Genomic DNA, 18,424 nt, shown 5'->3' with positions numbered 1-18,424 from the left:
TCATAAAAGGCTGGAAGGGACTTCAAAGAGTTAGGTCCAACCCCCTGTGCTAAGGCAGGACCAAGTAAACCTAGACCATTGCTGACAGGTGTTTGTCTAACCTGTTCTTAAAAAATCCAGTGATGGGGATTCCACAACCTCCCTTGGATGCCTATTCCAGAGTTTAACTACCCTTATAGTTAGAAATTTTTTCTAACCTAAATCTAACCTAAATCTCCCTTGCTGCAGATTAAGCCTATTACTTCTCATCCTACCATCAATGGACAGGGAGAATAATTGATCACGGTCCCCTTTATAACAGCCCTTAACATATTTCAAGTATGTTATCAGGTGCCCCCTCCCCCAGTCTTCTTTTCTCAAGACTAAACATGCCCAGTTTTTTAATCCTTTCCTCATAGGTCAGTTTCTAAACCTTTTCTTGTTTATGTTGCTCTCCTCTGGACACTCTCCAGTTTGTCCACATCTTTCCGAAAGTGTGGCACCAAGAACTGGTCACAGTACTCCAGCTGAAGCCTCACCAGTGCTGAGTAGAGTGAGACAAGTACTTCCCATGATTTATATCCAACACTCCTGTTAATACACCCAAGAATGTTGTTAGCGTTATTCACAGCTGCATCATACTGTTGACTCACTATAAACCCCAGATCCTTTTCAACAGTTCTGTCACCTAGCCAATTGCTCTGCACATGTAGAGCCCCTATTAATTTAAAAGGAGACCTGTGCATGGAGCATTTGAAGGAGGGGCTCACACTATGTAAGTAAAATTGATAACTTAGTGTTTTCTAAACGAACAAACAAATATGGTATTTAAATCAGTAATTTGGGGGCATAGCCCTGCAAGCATTCTGCATGCAGACCTTCCACTAAAGCCAATGGGAGATAAGCACATAGCACCTTTACAGGATTAGATCCTGCTTCACTGCTTAGTCTGTTGAAATGTTGAGGTTTCCTTTTTATTAATTAACCGTTCTCTGTGTCTTTGTATTTACTTTCCCAGATGTTCCAGCCTATCATTTTACTTATTCTCATCCTTGTGTTGTTTTCATCCCTTTCTTACACAACAATATTTAAACTTGTCTTCCTTTTTACACTATTTTTTGTACTGTAAACCTTTAATCATTTACTGTTCATTGTAGTATTATTTTCAGTTTGTTCATTTTGTCCACCCTCCAAGATAAGAAGTACAAGAGATATCGTTTCTGTAGTAGCTACTGCTGTAAAAACACTGAAGACTACTTGTTTGCAAAAAAGAACAAAACAAAGTGAAACAAAAACAAAAAGCAAAACCAAATCTAAAAAAGCCACCCAGTTGAATAAGAATTCTGCTCACCAAGGTATTCCAGGTAAGCTGACGGAAAATATAAAATATAAACTTTTTAAATTTTGTCTTAAGAAAATTGTTTTATACTTTTATAATAAAAATGTTCTTGAGAAAATTGAGCCAATTTAGCTAGTATTCATTCATTTTTACTTACTAGAATTGATTGGGTCATTTTGTTTTCTTTATTTCAAAATATTTGTATTGCAATCCCAAGTGAACAGTAAAATCACCTCCAGTGTGTATGTTACAATTGTTTTTCACTGCTTTTGTACATTTGGTGTGATGGTGGACCCATTTGATACTGATGTTTTTCACCACTGTGTGGTGTGGATTTGACGCTCAAATCCAAATGATAAAAACAGGAACTTTGCATTTAGTCTTCCTCACATACGTGACCTGCTCCCTGGCAGGGAGGGACATCCACAGCTTCTGTTGACATTGCTGAGAGTTGTGGATGCTCAGCACCGTTGAGGATCAGGCCTATAGAGTGGACTTTATATCCTATCCTGTTTGAGGTCCTTATCACTTCAGTGGTGAATGGTAGGGAGGAGGTGTCAAAATTAGAATGATGTGTAATAAGACAGTTTTGTGTGAAAACATAGGTTGAGAGGTGGCATAGGGATAGGAAAAACTGCAGTGTTCGCCTGGTCTATCCCTCTGACCCCATATTGATCAGCTCACCAGCCTTATCATGTCAGTCCATCTCTCTTGGCCACTAACCCTAATTTGCCTCCCTACCTTACTGTAAGATCTGCTGGCTCACTCCACCCTGGCCTGACTTTTCACCTCCCCAGGTCTGGTTCCTGGCTCAAGGAGGAAGTCAGGAACTGGCAGCCACTGGAATTGAGTCAGATATGGAGAGCGAGCACATCTGGCAGAGGTAGAGCCCTCACTTGAAGAGTCCTATAAAGCTCAATCCTCTCCCCTGTATTATTCAACATGGGACACTGGGACAGCTGGTGGGGACAATATGGTCTGAAGTGACACCAGTACTCAGATGACACCCATCTCTACATCTCCTTTATGTCAGATCTAAACAACACCATCTTCCAGCTTTCTCTTTGCTTAGCTGAAATCAGCCCTTACATAAACAACAACTGACTAAAACTGAGCTCTGGTAAGATGGAGGTGATACTACTGGGAAGAGGGAAATGCCTCAAAGAATAGACCTCTGTAATGTGCCCCCCACTAAGGCATCTGCCCTCAGGTTGTTAAATCAGTCTTCAACCCTGGAGTCTTTTGGACTGCTCACAGTGGCAAAAAGGCCACTTCTATCTGTGACCCATCTAAAGGTTGCAGCCCACCCTTTTGGCCATAGTGGTCCGTGCATTTCGGATTTTTAAGAGTGAGCATAGCAACTAAGTATTATCTAGGAATGAAGCCACACATCCTGAAAAAGCGTCAACTAGTATAAAATGCAGCAGCCTTTCTGCTTAGCAACATAGGTTGCCATGGACCTATCACAGCAGTGCTCTGTTATCTGCACTTGCTCCCAAATAAATAAAGTTCAGGTCAGTGTCTCTGTCCTAGTATTCAGAACCCTCCTGGGGATCAGCTAATTGAAGGAATGCCTTTTAGTGCTAGAGACTTAACTTTCAGAGGAGCTTGGACCTAACTTGTGGAATTCATTCCACAGGAGCTAAGAAAGTAGTAACTTCACAGAATTAAATGCAAACCTCATTTCTTTGATTGAGCTTTCTCTCAAAAAGCTCTTCTCCCATAACAACAAAAATAAAACAAAACAAACAATCAAAACCCCCTAACTATAATTTAATCAAGAAATTTACTTCTATCTTTTGTGAAGAAAGCAAAGGAAACTGTCTTTGTTATTTCTTTATAAATTATTGAGAGGTGTGCAGATGCGATGGTAATGAGCACCACATAACGAGTAGGCCCAGGTTCTCAGGTCTTGGAGGACCTGCCAGGGTGTTGCTAGAAAAAGTGACCTTAAACCATCTTCATATTTCTCAGATTCTGGGGAAGGATAGGACCTGGTCTGGTCCCTGGAGTAAGTCAGAGGACCCTGAAGGCTTCTCTAATTCATGCCCAGTTGCCCAAGGGACCATTCCATCCATCAGAGATTAGTGGGGCTAGGGATGCTATGCCTAGATCATCTTTTCCCAAGGAACACTCATAATCTCCAAAGGGACATTCACTTATTGCTTTGTGACTTTCCTTATCCACTGAAAGGTCACTGAAGAAGAAAGCCCTCGCTTTTGCTCCCCTTCCCCACCCCCAATCAGGATTTCTCAGCACTTCCTGAGAAACTCCTATTTCCAGAGAGTTGCAATGCTGCAATTAAAAAAATATTTCTCCAAGCTAAAGCTTATCATATAAAAAATTTAGCACAAAGGGATTTTTGTTTGTTTGTTTTTAAATCTCCTTTGAGGGAAAGATCAGTTTGGCATTTTTAAATGTTACCAACTCAATCAATAAAAAAGGAACATTCAGATCTGAGCCTGGAATGCTGGGCATGGATTTTAACTCATACCTTTCTGCATCGTTTATTTAATAAAAGTGCCTGATAAGGGCCTGATTCTAAATTCCCTCACCCAAGTTTAAATCCAGAATGAGTCCCTTGAAGTCAGTGGAGTCACTCGGCTTGCAATGGTGTGAGATCAGAATCTGGGTTAACTCTCAATTATCTTGATGTGTGTGTATCAATGTTCCTGTAAAGTTATACCCTGGTGCAATATGTTTATTAATTTATAATGTTCCAGAATTCTTTCTGTAAACAGTATGACTGGCTTTCTATAGGGGTTTTATGCTTTACAAAAACTATTTTTTTTGTATTCCTACTACAACAAATCATTCACACAGAACAGTTTTAATCCATCTGTGAAAGTTGTTTGCAGGGATTTGCTTCTACCTTGGAATTCAGCAGCAGCGATGGGTCCAATAATACCCTGAAATTGTGATATCTGAATCAAGAGGTGGGAATACCCCTGCATAGGACAGAGAATTTGTAACCCCATCAATTTCTCAGGATGCCTTCCTTTGCCTTGACAATGTCACATCCACTTTTTCTGAACTGAGTTTAACTCTTTCAGTGCTCTAAGTTAGGCATTGGGAAAGCAGACCAGAGTCCAGGTTCCATGGAACTATGCTGATTTATATCAGCTGAGTATCTGCCCCAAACAGCTGAATATCATCAGCATAGCATATGGTACTGCAACCCAAATCATCTCACACTCTCCCTAGAGGCCTTGTATCGATGTTGAACAAGAGGGTTGACAGAATGAAACTCTGCAGACTAGGGCCTGGTCTACAATAGGAAGTTAGATCGGTATGTCTGCATATATTGGGGGGGGCAGAAAATCGACACTGCTGAGAGATGTAGCTATACAGTATGCCCTCACTATAATGAATCTATCAGGATCCAAGCCATTTGTTCGTTATAGCCACGGGTTCATTATAGCAAAAGAGCCCCGCTGCTAGGGTGGGAGGGTAGCTGAAAGCTCTTCCAGCCAGAGGCAGATTAAGGTTTTGCCAGAGCAAGTGGGGGGCCCCCCACCCCAAACCCCTTCCGCCTGCAGTCTTGCCCCCGTTCTAACCCTTCTGCCTGTGGCCCCGCCCACAGCCCCCACCCCATTCTGTCCCTTCTCCACACACAGCCCCATTCTGCCCCCCCCTGTGGCCCCACAACCTTACTCCTTCATCCCCTCCTCCCCCCACCCACTGTGGCCCCAAGACTGGAGAAGCTCCGTCCCCTTTCCCCACCATGGCCCTGGGCCACAGCAGGAAGTGAGAGCTCCCCCAGCCCTGAGGCCACAGCAGGGAGCTAGAGTTTCTTCAGTCCTGGGCCATAGGTGTAGTTTGGCTGCTATATTTGTGGGGACAAAGCGTGCCCATGCACACACGCACACATGCATGCCGAAGTCAGTCCCCTTGTTTCACTGGCTCTCACCCTCGGCCTACAGTGGTACCTGGGCTATAAGTGCTGGGGGGGACAGGATGGTGCAGCGGGGGAGCCCCAGCTGCTGCTGGCAACCACTGCGGCACCGACTGCTGCAGTGATGTCCCTGTTCTGGCACTGCTGTTGTTGCCTCCCTGCTGGGGCTGCTGCTGCCCAGGGTATGCTACATGCTTCTTGCACCAACCCATTCCCGTATCCCTGTCTCGTCCTCATCCCGTCCTCCTTCCTCTCCCTTTTCTTCTCACCCTGTCTCCCTTGTTCTGCCCCCCACCCCACCCGCACACACTCACTGTTGTAGAGGAAACAGGTGGGCACTAGGACCCAGGAGGCTGTGTCCAGCTGCTGAGGCAGGACCCAGAGTGTAGGGAAAAATGTGCTCCATCCTGCTCTGTCTGCTCTCCATGAGCCAAAACATGCAGGGGGAAGAGGGGGACGATTCAGTATGGGAATGACAAAGCCCATCCCAACCCTGGTGAGCAGAGCCAGGGAGAAGGGTTGGGGCATAGGGGGTGCCAGTTTTTCCAGGGCCCCTGATTAGAGTTGCCAGGCGTCTGGTTTTCGACCAGAACACCCAGTCGAAAAGGGACCCTGGCAGCTCTAGTCAGCACCACTGACCAAGCCATTAAAAGTCCGGTTGGAGCAGGGATGTCAGGCTCCCTACCTGGCTCTACGTGGTTCCTGGAAGCGGCAACATGTCCCTCAACCCCTAGGCGGAGGCGCAGCCAGGGGGGCTCCGTGCGCTGCCCCTGCCTCAAGCGCCGGCTCTGGAGCTCCCACTGACCATGAACCTGTTTTATTAAAGTAAGCATTAATATTAGTCAACATGACTGTACAACATATCCTTAGATTTGATTAAAAATCTGGCTTTCATGTTGAAGGTGTCTGCATCATCATCAGCTTCATCATAATAACCTACCTCTATATAATAAATTTCACCACAAAGGAAACCAATTCACTTTACAAGTTTACATAGGAATCACTTCACCAACCGTTGAAATGCAGGCACAGGTGCGGTAGAATGATACAGCTGTTTTAGCACCAAAATACTTGCAAACACTACCAGGCACAGTGCTCGTTGTCGTGAGTAGTCCCATCCAAGTAAATGGGACTATTTGTGGTAGAAAGGGCTACACACCATATAGTAATCATTTGAAGGACTGGTTCTTAAAACATGCACAGAAATGTTACACCACAGTTAAGGCAGGAAGTGAAATTAACATCTAGTTGAAGCTGCAGAAGGAATTTTGGTAGGTAGAATGTAATTAACACAAATTTGAATTTGGGCAGAATGGTGGGATTAACATCCTGCTTTTGCGAAAAATGCCTTGGGATTTGACCACAAGGACCTTCTGTGCTTTATATCTGTCTGAAAGACAGCTCTTCCTGCAATACAGTGCCTCTGGAGCATTCATTCAATATTGCCTCAGAGGGAAGAGTCCCACTTATATAGGCCTAATTCTGATCCCACTTACAGTAGTGTAAATCAGAAGTGACTTCATTTTGAGAATTGAATCAGGTCCTGAATCATTAATGCTGCTCCTGAAGCACGCTTGAGTTTTTCCAAATGTCCCCTATTCTAGCACTGAACAGGTCTTACCCTACTAGTGAAATAATAACAAGATTACTAGGGCTGTCAATTAATCACAGTTAACTCAAGCGAATAACACAAAACAAATTAACTAGATTTTTTAAAAGTTGTGATTAATCGTAGTTTTAATCACACTGTTAATAATAGAATACCAATTTAAAGATATTATAAATCATTTTGGATGTTTTTCTACATTTTCAAATATTGATTTCAATTAAACAAGAATACAAAGGATACAGTGCTCACTTTATATTATTATATTTGATTATATACATTTGCACTGTAAAAAAGATAAACAAAATAAATAGTATTTTTCAATTCACCTAATACAAGTACTGTAGTACAATCTCATTATCGTGAAAGTGCAACTTACAAATGTAGAATTCTTTTTTTTACATAACTGCATTCAAAAATAAAACAATGTAAAACTTTAGCGCCTACAAGTCCACTCAGTCCTACTTCTTGTTCAGCCAATCATTAAAACAAAAAAGTTTGTTTACATATATGGGAGATAATACTGCCAGCATCTTAGTTACAATGTCAACTAAAAGTGAGAACAGGCCTTCACATGGCACTGTTGTAGACGGCATTGCAAGGTATTTACGTGCCAGATATGCTAAACATTCATATGCCCCTTCCTACTTCGACCACTGTTCTAGAAGGCATGCTTCCATGCTGATGATGGGTTCTGCTAGATAACAATCTATTACCCACACAAAATTCTCTGTTACTTGCACACTCTAGGGGCACCCACCTTTACGGAGTTCCTAGGGCTCAAGGCGTAACCCTCTTAATTTAGGCATCCACCTTTACCCCTTACCCTAGGGCTCAGGCGTAACTCTGTTAATTTAAGCACCCGTCCTTACCCTTCTGTGGGCTCAGGTCGTAACCTTACACTCTGCGGGTTTGTGGGGTCTTTTACCAGTGAAAGAGCCTTACACAGTAGTATCCTACTTACCCTCTATTTATTAACAATTACCAAAACAGAATGCACGCTAAGCATACAGTGCTTGCCACTTACATTAGGGCAGATGTACTTTCCCCTGATGGCCAGTCAGGATCAGGTCATTTGGGGGACTCCAACTTCTGCACAGCATGGTTGGCAGGGTGTTGAGGTCTCGCAGCTCTGATCTTGAGGCTGTGTCCTGGAGTTGTTTCCGAAGAACTTCCTTTTTGACCCCAGTTTATATAGTGAAACTTGAGTCCTGCTTAGCTCTACCTTAACCATCATTTTACTAGAATATTAGTAAACAATTCTCAAACCAATCCTAACATATTGTAAAACAATTCTTTAACCAATCATACCGCACCACCTTAATTGATTTACACCCAGCAAAATTAATTATGTAACAGACAGAAACAATCAAAGAACCAGAAAGAGACCATACAGACAAACAATAGAGAAATGGGGACCATAAAGACAAAACAATAAAGAAATCAGGATTTTACAACCACAACTATTGGTAAGTGATTGCTTGCCAGACAGAATGCTATCAAGTTTTCTTTAACCGCCTTAAGATCTGTTTCTTTACTTAATAGTGGGTACTATTAGGACAGGATCGCCTTCTTAACAGCCCAGTATTATATTGTTTAAATGTAATTTAGATGGAATGTGAGGATGTGACTTTCTGCTTCTTGACTTATGGCTGCTACTCTCCTAATATGGCTGCAGACAAAGGCCTTAGGCCGTACAATATGGCTACAGGAAATGGCCTTATCCTTACAGATCCAAAGCAGTGTGGACTGTCGCACATTCATTTTCATTGTTTGAGTCAGGTGCCACCAACAGAAGGGTGATTTTCTTTTTTGGTGGTTTGGGTTCTGTAGTTTCCGCGTCAGAGTGTTGCTCTTTTAAGACTTTTGACAGCATATTCCACACCTGGTCCCACTCAGCCATTGGAAAGCACTTCAGATACTTAAACCTTAGGTCTAGTGCTGTAGCTATCTTTAGAAACCTCCTATTGGTTCCCCTCTTTGGCTGAACAAGAAGTAGGACTGAGTGCACTTGTAGGCAGTAAAGTTTTACATTGTTTTGTTTTTGAATGTGTTTATGTTAAAAATAATTCTACATTTGTACGTTGCACTTTCATGATAAAGAGATTGCACTACAGTACTTGCATGAGGTGAATTGAAAAATATTTCTTTTATCTTTTTTACAGCGCAGATATTTGTAATAAAATATAATAGCATAAAGTGAGCACTGTACACTTTGTATTCTGTGTTGTAATTGAAATCAATGTATTTGAAAATGTAGAAAAACATCCAAAAATATTTATAATAAATTTAAATTGGTATTCTATTATTAACAGCGCCATTAAAACTGTGATTAATCACAACTATTTTTTTTAATCTTGTGGTTAATTGTGATTATTTTTTTAATCGTTTGATAGCCCTAAAGATTACTGCCATGTGTGCATCATTATGGTAGCACTATTAAAAAATGAACATTTTAGGTCATTCTCTGGCCTTCACTGATTTCCTACCTGGGTAGATTCTGAATGTATTTTCTCTTTGAATGCAACCAGAGAAATTTAGTCAAGACTGTTTCCTTTTAAGATCCAGATGTACATTCTTTTAAATAATAAATGCCTCTAAAATGTTTTCTAAATTGTTACTGTAAAGTAACTTGCACAGATGAAAATAAATGGTAGTTTGAAAGATCTTGTTCAGGGACAAAGATATTTCTTTCATCTGAAAATATGGTTGCCTGAAGCTCCAGATTACAGATATAATAAGACAAGGGTCTGCTGACATCTGTCACCAGTGCTTTAGAATCAGAACTGGAAGAGAGCAGGTGCCCATATGAAGCAAAAATATACCCAGCAGTTGAATAATAAAAAATTGACAAAACCATAACTGTCTAAATGTGCATTATAAAAAAAATATGAACTGCACATGAACTTCAAGGGTTGTTTACACAAACAAGCAGAGCCTTTGAATATAATACATCATTTCTTCTTATCAGCCCAGAATATAATGGGATAGGAGGGTGATTTTCAAAGGCAGAAATGTCAGGTAGGCACCTAACACCTACTGACTTAAATTTCTGACACTGTTATTTTCTTTTAGTGATGGGGAAACAATATGCAAAACCAGGTTCTGCCATTAGATATGCAGTGCTTATTGGTAAACTATGCTGTAATTTAGGAGAGTAAACAAGTTATAAATGTCTGCCATAGATTTCGAATGTGACCTTGAGCAAGTTGCATGATGTAGCTGTGACTCTGTTCCCCCAACTGTAAATTGTGGATGATATTTCCCTCCCTCACAGTGGTGTCAGTGAAACCAGAGGGGTTGAACAGTGTTTGTATTTTCCACGAAACCCCTTTTGCAGATGGAATTTAGTTACCAAGACTGCTGATGTATAAAAAGTAATAGAATACAGGAATCTCCTTTGTAGCCATGTTGACTCTGGTGCTTACAGTAGTAAATCTTTTCTTGTCACTAAGGGCTAGATCATGTCCAGAATAGGGGACAGTGCGGAGTAGGGTTGCCAACCCTCCAGGAATTAAAGATTAATCTTTAATTAAAGATCATCATGTGTTTAAATCTCCAGGAATACTTCCAACCAAAATTGGCAACCCTAGTGCGGAACTGCATTGCCTCAGTGAGAGTTTGAGGAGGCACTTAGCAGAAAACTTCTCTGAGCTCTCCAGCTTGTAATGGGAACATGCCTGCTATTACATCCTTTTCTTGGGTGCAGTCTGCTAGCTGGGTGTCCCCATTCTGCTTTGCAGGCTGGTTGGGGGGAAGGCCAAGGTGCTGTCTCTGCTTTCCCCCCAGGGGCATGTTGTATGCCCCCAGGAGAATGGGAATTGAGGAGTCCCTGCACTCCCTCAGCACAAGTGCTGCAATTTTGCCTGGCCTTTAAACAGGTTGCAGATGGGATAAGACTTCTTGTGCCCTCCTAATCACAGCATGCCCATGTAAGAGCCGGGTAGACTCTGCCAGCAGGTGCCAGTCACACAGGGATCTTGTCTATTGAATAACAAGATGCCATTTTAAAACAGTCATTTTCAAGTAGAACCGTACTTTAAAAATAAAATGTAGGGCTCAAATTCTGCCCTCACTCAGGCAAATACCTCTCTTGACTTCAAGGGGAGCTGCATATGGTCAGTGCAGAGGTGGGCTACAAACTCAGCTCCTTCACAATTCCATAAATTTTAATTCGAATCTTCTAACACTCTTAACTGAATCCAAAGCAGCTACAATCCTTATACACCTCTTTCTGTGGTGCTTACAAGGCCTGGTTATGATCCAGTGCCTGTTGAAGTAATCTGAAAGATTCCTACTGACTTCAGTGGGCCTTGGGTCTGGCCTCCTACTGAGTAGCATCATATTATTCACAGGACTACCCCTGAAGCCTTTGCACTGTTTTTAGTCAATCCTCACTCTGACTGAGGCAAATCTCAAGTTAATTTCAGTAAAAACTGAGTTCAGGATTTGGCTGAGTCTGTGTTTTAATATTTTGTTTCACAGCACTTGGATGATGACAGGCACTAATTCAGTAAAATGTAATTAAATACATTGGAATTACAGTCTATATTAAGGAACGATAGGAGTAAAAATTCATAAGATAGTATTCTGCCCTCACTTACCCGGGTGCAACCTTGTTGACCCCATTGAAGCTGCAGTGTTGTGAGAGGAGGGTCTGATCCATAATCCTGGGTTAGGGGCTCAGTTCTGCCCTGCTTTACATAGGCACAGCTCCCATTGAGAACAGTTGGGTTGCTTGAGTGTAACTGAGGGCAGAAAGTAGCTCTGAGGTTTTAAAAAAGAAGGATTTCTAAATGAATGGGCTGAGGATTTTCCTCAGGGACTGTCTGTCATATTCAGACATCTTTGTTCTTTTTTTAAATGGCTTTTGAAACTTGTATAAACAGTCCGAGTCCCATTGCATATCTTTCACAGGGGCAGAATAAGCACCCAAATAATGTCTTCACTGGGACTTACTTTCTGACCATATAAGGAGAAAAAATGTATTTTCCCTGCAACCTACTTTGGTGTTTACTGTAAAATGCACCCTGAGCTGAAACCCTTCTACTGTACATGTGTTTTAACATAGGCGCATCTTGTCATTCCAAAGAGGGAAAGTGCTGAGTAGGCAAAGTGCTCCTGGCTCCTCACAGCAGCACCTACGGCAGACTATGTTCTTGATCCCACAAGCAACTCCTATTGTCTATAAGATGATCAAATTCTACTCTTGAGGGCATGAACATTGTTTCCAATCAAGGGAATGGGAATTGCATTCACATGCCTGATAGCAGATGCCCATCAGTCTTCTGTTCAGCACAGACAGAAGCTACTGCATACAGCTGGAGATTGGCCATCCACAATATGAGTCATGCAGGTGTGCAAATGGGTGAGGGCACAAGGAGTCTTAGCCCCCAGCCTCAAGCAGGGGCCAATCTCAGTTGCAGTCTCTCAGCACAACTAAGCTCCAGAACTACTACTGGCTAAAGAGGGAAATAGGGGCAGGAAAGAGACATGCCTCCATTCCCCTGATGCTTTTGCTGATGGCAAAGTTGTATGCATGCCCACCCCACCGCACACCTGGGTGCTCCTTGGGGCAGATGGCTGCCAGAGTTCCCTCTGAGGTGATGTAGGTCCACAGTATATCCAGCACAGACCAATACCACGTGAGCATGGAATTTATAACCTACAATGCAGTGCAACAATACTATCCAATTAGATATGCAAATGAAAGGATTTGTCACAGTGGGCTAGACACTCTACCCTGCTCCACTGAGACCCAGGAGAGCAGGGGCACAGTGGTTGTTCATTGGTTGTAGCTGCTTGATTCTCTGCTGTCTCGCTCGAGCCTCCAGCCTGTCCAGCTCCAGCCGAAGCATTGCAGGGTAGCAGCTCAAACTTATTGTATTGGCATAAGGTCCTTCACTGATGTTGTAGCTGAGGAGGATTTTTTGTAGCAGAACTCAACTTAGTCACACCCTCTCTTTGCCCCAAGCCAATCTTGGATGTCTCCTCCATCCCCTTGTGCCAGGGTTGAGGGGTGCAGTTGTAACAGGAGACATCTCCACCATCTCTGCCAGGTTTCTGCCAGTGAAGAGCTCCCCTGTGCATGGAGATTCTCTGCTGGCTATTTCTGGCCAGTTTCTGTGCTTCTAAGTAGTCCAAAAGTGGACTTAATGGACCAGGGAATCTGGCCTAATATCCTTATGCAGTAGAAAAAATGTTTGTGTATTTTCTGAACAAGCCATTGTCAACATTCCTAGAATACAAATAAAATAAGATTACACAATGACTAGTAATGTCTTATTTCAGAAGTGATAATGTAATTGAATGCAAAAAGTAAAGATTTTAGTATGGGGGAAGAGTGGGTATTTTAGAGGAGCTGTGGATCATGAAAAGTTGCCTGTTTAAACAAATGTGGTTTAGCTTCAAAGCTCCTAAAGAACTTAAAATGTATCCCTCAAAATTGGGCGTGGAATGTAGAAAAGAATCCTTCTTTAAAACACAGAGTTGCCTTTAACTAATAAAAGAAATCTAAAATTGTCCATTGTCATAGCTTTAACATTAACATTGGTTGCTCTGGCAAGCTTTAAATACTAGCTGCACTATAAAACCTAAAAATGTCCTGGACTTGAAGTTGTTTACACAAAATATGAGGAGATATAAAGTTACAGAGCTGGGGGCTGGAAGAAGTGGCTTTAAAACCATCCTCCATGTACTGACGTCACATGGAACCCAGCTGCCGGGATGATGCCAGACAGAACTGTTTTTCAGTTTGCAAAACCGAAGTTGGGAAGTTAATCAAAGAGAGTTGCAAGTGCTGCTCCAATTGAAAAATTCTCTCTTTCCTGGTTTCTTGTTTTCTTTAAGGATCAGGATTCACAGAACTGGAACTCTTTATCCCAGCTAGCTATGCATTTCACTGCTTTCACTACTACACTGAAAAATGGACTGAAAAATTTCTGAAGGATTGTTTACTCCACAAAAGGTAAGTTCTTTTCTTTTCTTTTAAAAATCACAGTGGTTTTTGAAGAGTTTTGGCCTTATTTGTGAAATAGAAAAGAAAGGTAACAATACACATTATTAAGGCTGTAAACAGTTTGACTAACGGCTCCTGTAAACATCTGCCTCATTTTGATATTTGTATCTAGACCAATAATAGTTTAAAAGTGTGATGGTGGTTGTTTATTCTCAAGGAAAGGCTGTTCAGTGGTTCAGTCAGTGTTTCCAAACTATGGAATGATTTATTAACAAGACAGAGATGACAGCCCATTTTTGCACATTTGATCTTTTGTTTTTTAAATAGTAGAGTGAGACTCTGAGAGTTTCTTATAGGTTTAATATAAAGTGCATAGAATCTATGATGCCTGCCACTTCTTTAAAAAAATATAAATAGACCCATTCAGAAGCCAGCACCCTATCTTACTGTGAATTAATCACTAGTAAAACAGAGGAAGATCAGTTCACCTGAATAGCTGTGCATATCCACTCCAGTTAATCTCTGTTGAAAAATAACACCTCCTCTTCTGATGTCACAGCAGATTATTTTTAGAAGTTGCCATACCCCAGCAGAGATTTAGTTCAAATTATTTTGCATTTTTTGATATTTACATAGAGGGGAGGTAGAGGGAAGAAAGAGTAACATCAGAGACCAGGAGCAGCATAAAACCTTTTTATTTGAGAGGCGAGAAGGGTACGCTGAAAGGAGAAATACAGCTGATGTTGACAAAATTGATTATTTGTTTAAAGTTGATTGCTGTAATGAGCTTTTGACCTTGTCTAGGACGTGTGGAAAGTGCCAATACAGCCAGATTTCAGACACTGTACTGCTCCCCAAGGCAAGCTAAAATTGCGGCTGTGTTGGGGTGATAGGACTTCACATGTGAAAGAAAAAGGTATTTTAATAAAAAGGAAGCAATGGCTTTTGACATTTGTTTGTTTTGCTCAAGCCATGTGGAATACCTGTGGGAACAGCCCCGTGTTTTATACAAGTAGTGAGTATACTCACAGTATTAGAGATTGGGAAATCAACAAGCAGAGAAAGAGACAAAGATAGGGACAGGAGTCAAAGTCCTCTAAGGAATTTACCCACCATAGCAACAGCAGTCGTAGCATATGGTCACCCAGCCATCTGAGCGAACATCAACAATCATGAGCTTCACTATGAGTAGTTGCATCTTAAGAGGAAATTTGAAGGGAATAAGTCATGATATGAACAGGAAAAGAAACCATGGATGAAAGAGAGAAGCACTTTTGAGGGAAGATACAGTTACAAGTAAATAGCTGCAACTAACTTTTTCCAGGACTTGATTGCATGTTGAGGGTCTCCATTCTACTTTTCAAAATGGAATCTTGTATGAGGCATATGCACATTTTGAAGATGGATGTAAGCAAGGGAGTAATACCTGATAAGTAATCACTCTAAAAGAACATCAAGAGTCTTTTGACATGCTAACCTGCTTTGCAAATGTGTGCATGACAGGAGCACATTCAGGAAATATTAAGCTGCAATGTAGGCTTTCAGATTGGTTCCAGTAAGATTTACCATTTGCTTCTGATTGAATCACAGTTGTTATTCCTAATGTTGCATTGACAAAGGCTTGTGCAAATGGTAGGCAAAACGTATCTCAGCCTGTCTCTAGTTTATGTCTTCATACTGTTCTTTGCCACATGCATTTGAATCAGTCCAGAGAAGTCAAGTGAGTAAATAGATCAATTTGGTTAATTCTTCTGAAGTTTCTTGAATAAGTTAAAAAAAGTCGATTAAAAGAGTAAGTATAGCAAAAGAGTGAATTACTGCTGTACCTTCCTCCCCCCATAAAAATACAACCTTTGTAGTAGTGAAGTGAAAAAAATATTGATATGGCTGTAGATGTTCCATGAATAGATGTTTCGATTGCAACAGATTTTCAGTGCATGGAATTCTTATATAAGAAGTTGTTTTTCATCAACATTTAAGGCAGTCCCTGGTACTGAGCTTGAACCTTGGCCCTGGAGAGGGGCCAGCTCCATAGACTGGCTGGCTTCAACATGAAGCCGTGAGCCTGTCTTAAACAACAAACTAACAGTGGACTTATTTCATATTAAGAATGCTGAGTTGTCTTGGAGCAGCTCTGTTAGTGTCAAAGATCTTTATTTGTAAAGCTACCCTGAATGTTTCCAGGTAGATAAAAACAGAAGTGTTTTGCTGGATCTGAAGTCTGTTTTGGAAGTGGTTCAAGTCATAGGTGCTGACTTTTAGTTTTCCCAGGGGTGCTCTATCCCCACTCTGCCCTGAGGCCCTGCCCCCACTCCAGCCCCTCCCAAAAGACCCCTCCCTTGTTCCACCTCTTCCTGCCCTCACACCACCCCCTTGAGGCCTTGCCCTCTCTCCACCTCTTCCTGTGCTCTGCCCACTCCCTGAGACCCCTACCCACCCACTGCTCACTGCTCTCTGCTCTCCCCCAAACCCTCCCTGAGCCACCAAACAGCTGTTTGTCAGCACCCCAATTAGCTGATGGGGGAGGGCACCAAATAGCTGATCAGCGGTGCCCCCGAACAACTGTGGCTGATGGGTGCTGAGCTCCCACAATTTTTTTTCTGTGAGTGCTCCAGCCCCAGAGCACTCAGGGAGTTGGCACCTATGGTTCAGGCAGAGCTAAAGATGGAAGAGAAAAGAAGAAGCTTTTGGTAGTCTCAGTGTTCCAATGACAGGGCTGAGTGGGAGCTTGAAAGAGCTGAGTTCAAATGCTGCATTGCACAGCTAAATAACTCTATGGTATTACTGTGATCTTGAAAGGGAGCGACAGGGAGGCTCAATGAAGGGAGGTCCCGCCCTCTGAGGCCCCAGTCCAACTTGTACTGAAGTCAGAGGCATGACTGCTATTGGCTGTGGTGGCAGTAGAATCAGGCCTTAAATGCTGTCAGTTGAGATGTATGGTATCAGGACTTCATCTAACACACTGTTGCAAGTAACCTGTTGGTCCTCAGCTGAGCTCACAGCTCACTTGTTAATGAAAGAAGCTGAGTCTGAATTAGATGTCAGCTTGTCAGCTGGCTGGAAAAAACAGACAGTGGGAAGCTGTGATCATGTAGCAGCCACAGCTGAATCAATCTGCTTTGCCCAGTAAAGGGCTGAGCATAGCTTTGCATGAAGCACAAAAGGAATTACAAAATTAGATACAAACTACTAATCACAAACATGTCCAATAAAGGGAGTCGTTTTTGAGACCAGACAAATAACATTGATATAGCCTCTGAGCATGAACCAATGCAATCTGCAAGTTTATTGTGAATGGATATGAATATCTGTGTTCACCAGATTAACACAGTAGTCTGATTTGAAACCCAAATTCAGGGAATACACACAACTGTGCATACAGTACATCATCCCATGTCAGGCTACCAAACTGTTGCTCCCAAGAATGAATTAATGGGTGTGATTCTAACCTCATGCTGGTGTAAATCAGCAGCAAATCTACTGATTTTTAATGAGTCACTGATGTAAAAATTGAGTGAGTGAGAATCGGGTCTATAAAATCTATCACCATTCAGTAAAAGGTTTCCCTCTACAAGTGTATCATAATATAACAATAAGAAAAGGAGTACTTGTGGCACCTTAGAGACTAACCAATTTATTTGAGCATAAGCTTTCATGAGCTACAGCTCACTTCATCGGATGCGATAAAGTGAGCTGTAGGTCACGAAAGCTTATGCTCAAATAAATTGGTTAGTCTCTAAGGTGCCACAAGTACTCCTTTTCTTTTTGCGAATACAGACTAACACAGCTGTTACTCTGAAACATATAATATAACAATGCTACTTAGCACTTGTCCATCCATAGAACTCAGAGATTTTTACAGAGGGTGGTGGGGATCATGATTTGTATTTTGAGAGAAGAGGAAATTGAGGTGCAGAGAGGTTTAATGATTTATGCAAGGTCTCACAATCAGTCAGAGTTGGGGATAGAGTCTTTCTGCTGTCTTCCAAGCCCATGCCATGGGACTAATATATTTATTTATTAAGACGTGTAAAACCAAAATACATTAAGCTTTTGTATTGTGTTCTGATGTGTATGTCTGTTCATAAAAGATTTATGGTCCCCCCCCCATAACTGCATGTTTTCTTTTGTGTAATTAAAAGTATACATATAACACTAATGTTTTTAAATGTGCCAGTGTAAAATCTCAATTGTTCTGAGCAAACTTCCTATCTTTAGATTTCTAGTTTTGTTGTGAACAGTTCAAATATAGCACAGAGACAGCATTCTTGGCCATTCTGACTAAAAGACAGATCTTGGAAGGTTCCAAGGCCTTGAATTCACGACCACGGGAATTGAGGGTGCTCAGCATCTTGAAAGAGGCTCTCTGTATATTGCAGGATCAAGTGCTGTCATAGCACTTCTGCTTCATCTAAAGGAGAGCAAGTTTAAATATTACCCATTTGTAGGACTGTTGCTTATGTGTATGCTATTTAGGTACAGCATGTAGAATGATAGACTAAATTTGTTATCTGATATCACTTTTTGTGGGGGAGAAGGGATTGGAACTCCTTTTCCTGCTGTGTATTCCAGTTCATCCATACTTCTACTGTAGTGTATATGTTTATCATTATAATCCTGATATAGACTCATGCAAGCAATCTTTGA

At 41.7% G+C, this 18,424-nt stretch overlaps 1 protein-coding gene across 6 annotated transcripts in view; it reads left to right on the top strand.

Moving 5' to 3' along the window:
• The window catches only part of MTCL3 (MTCL family member 3), a 75,441-nt gene that overhangs the window by 42,923 nt on the left and 14,094 nt on the right, over positions 1 to 18,424 (top strand). For 3 of the 6 annotated variants that reach the window (XM_075126724.1, XM_075126722.1, XM_048844604.2), the window contains exons 8-9: positions 998 to 1,343; positions 13,669 to 13,786. In XM_075126724.1, the coding sequence (XP_074982825.1) occupies positions 998 to 1,108 (111 nt within the window). In that variant the 3' untranslated portion in view covers positions 1,109 to 1,343; positions 13,669 to 13,786. Of the gene's footprint in view, positions 1 to 997; positions 1,344 to 13,668; positions 13,787 to 14,581; positions 14,691 to 18,424 lie in introns of those variants that run through there. The other 3 variants (XM_075126726.1, XM_075126725.1, XM_075126723.1) reach the window with 2 other exon arrangements.

Source organism: Caretta caretta, chromosome 3 (genome assembly GCF_965140235.1).
Source record: "Caretta caretta isolate rCarCar2 chromosome 3, rCarCar1.hap1, whole genome shotgun sequence".
Lineage (NCBI taxonomy): Eukaryota > Metazoa > Chordata > Testudines > Cheloniidae > Caretta > Caretta caretta.
The sequence above is the reverse complement of the archived record's forward strand: the minus strand, read 5'-3'. Positions and strand labels throughout refer to the sequence as shown.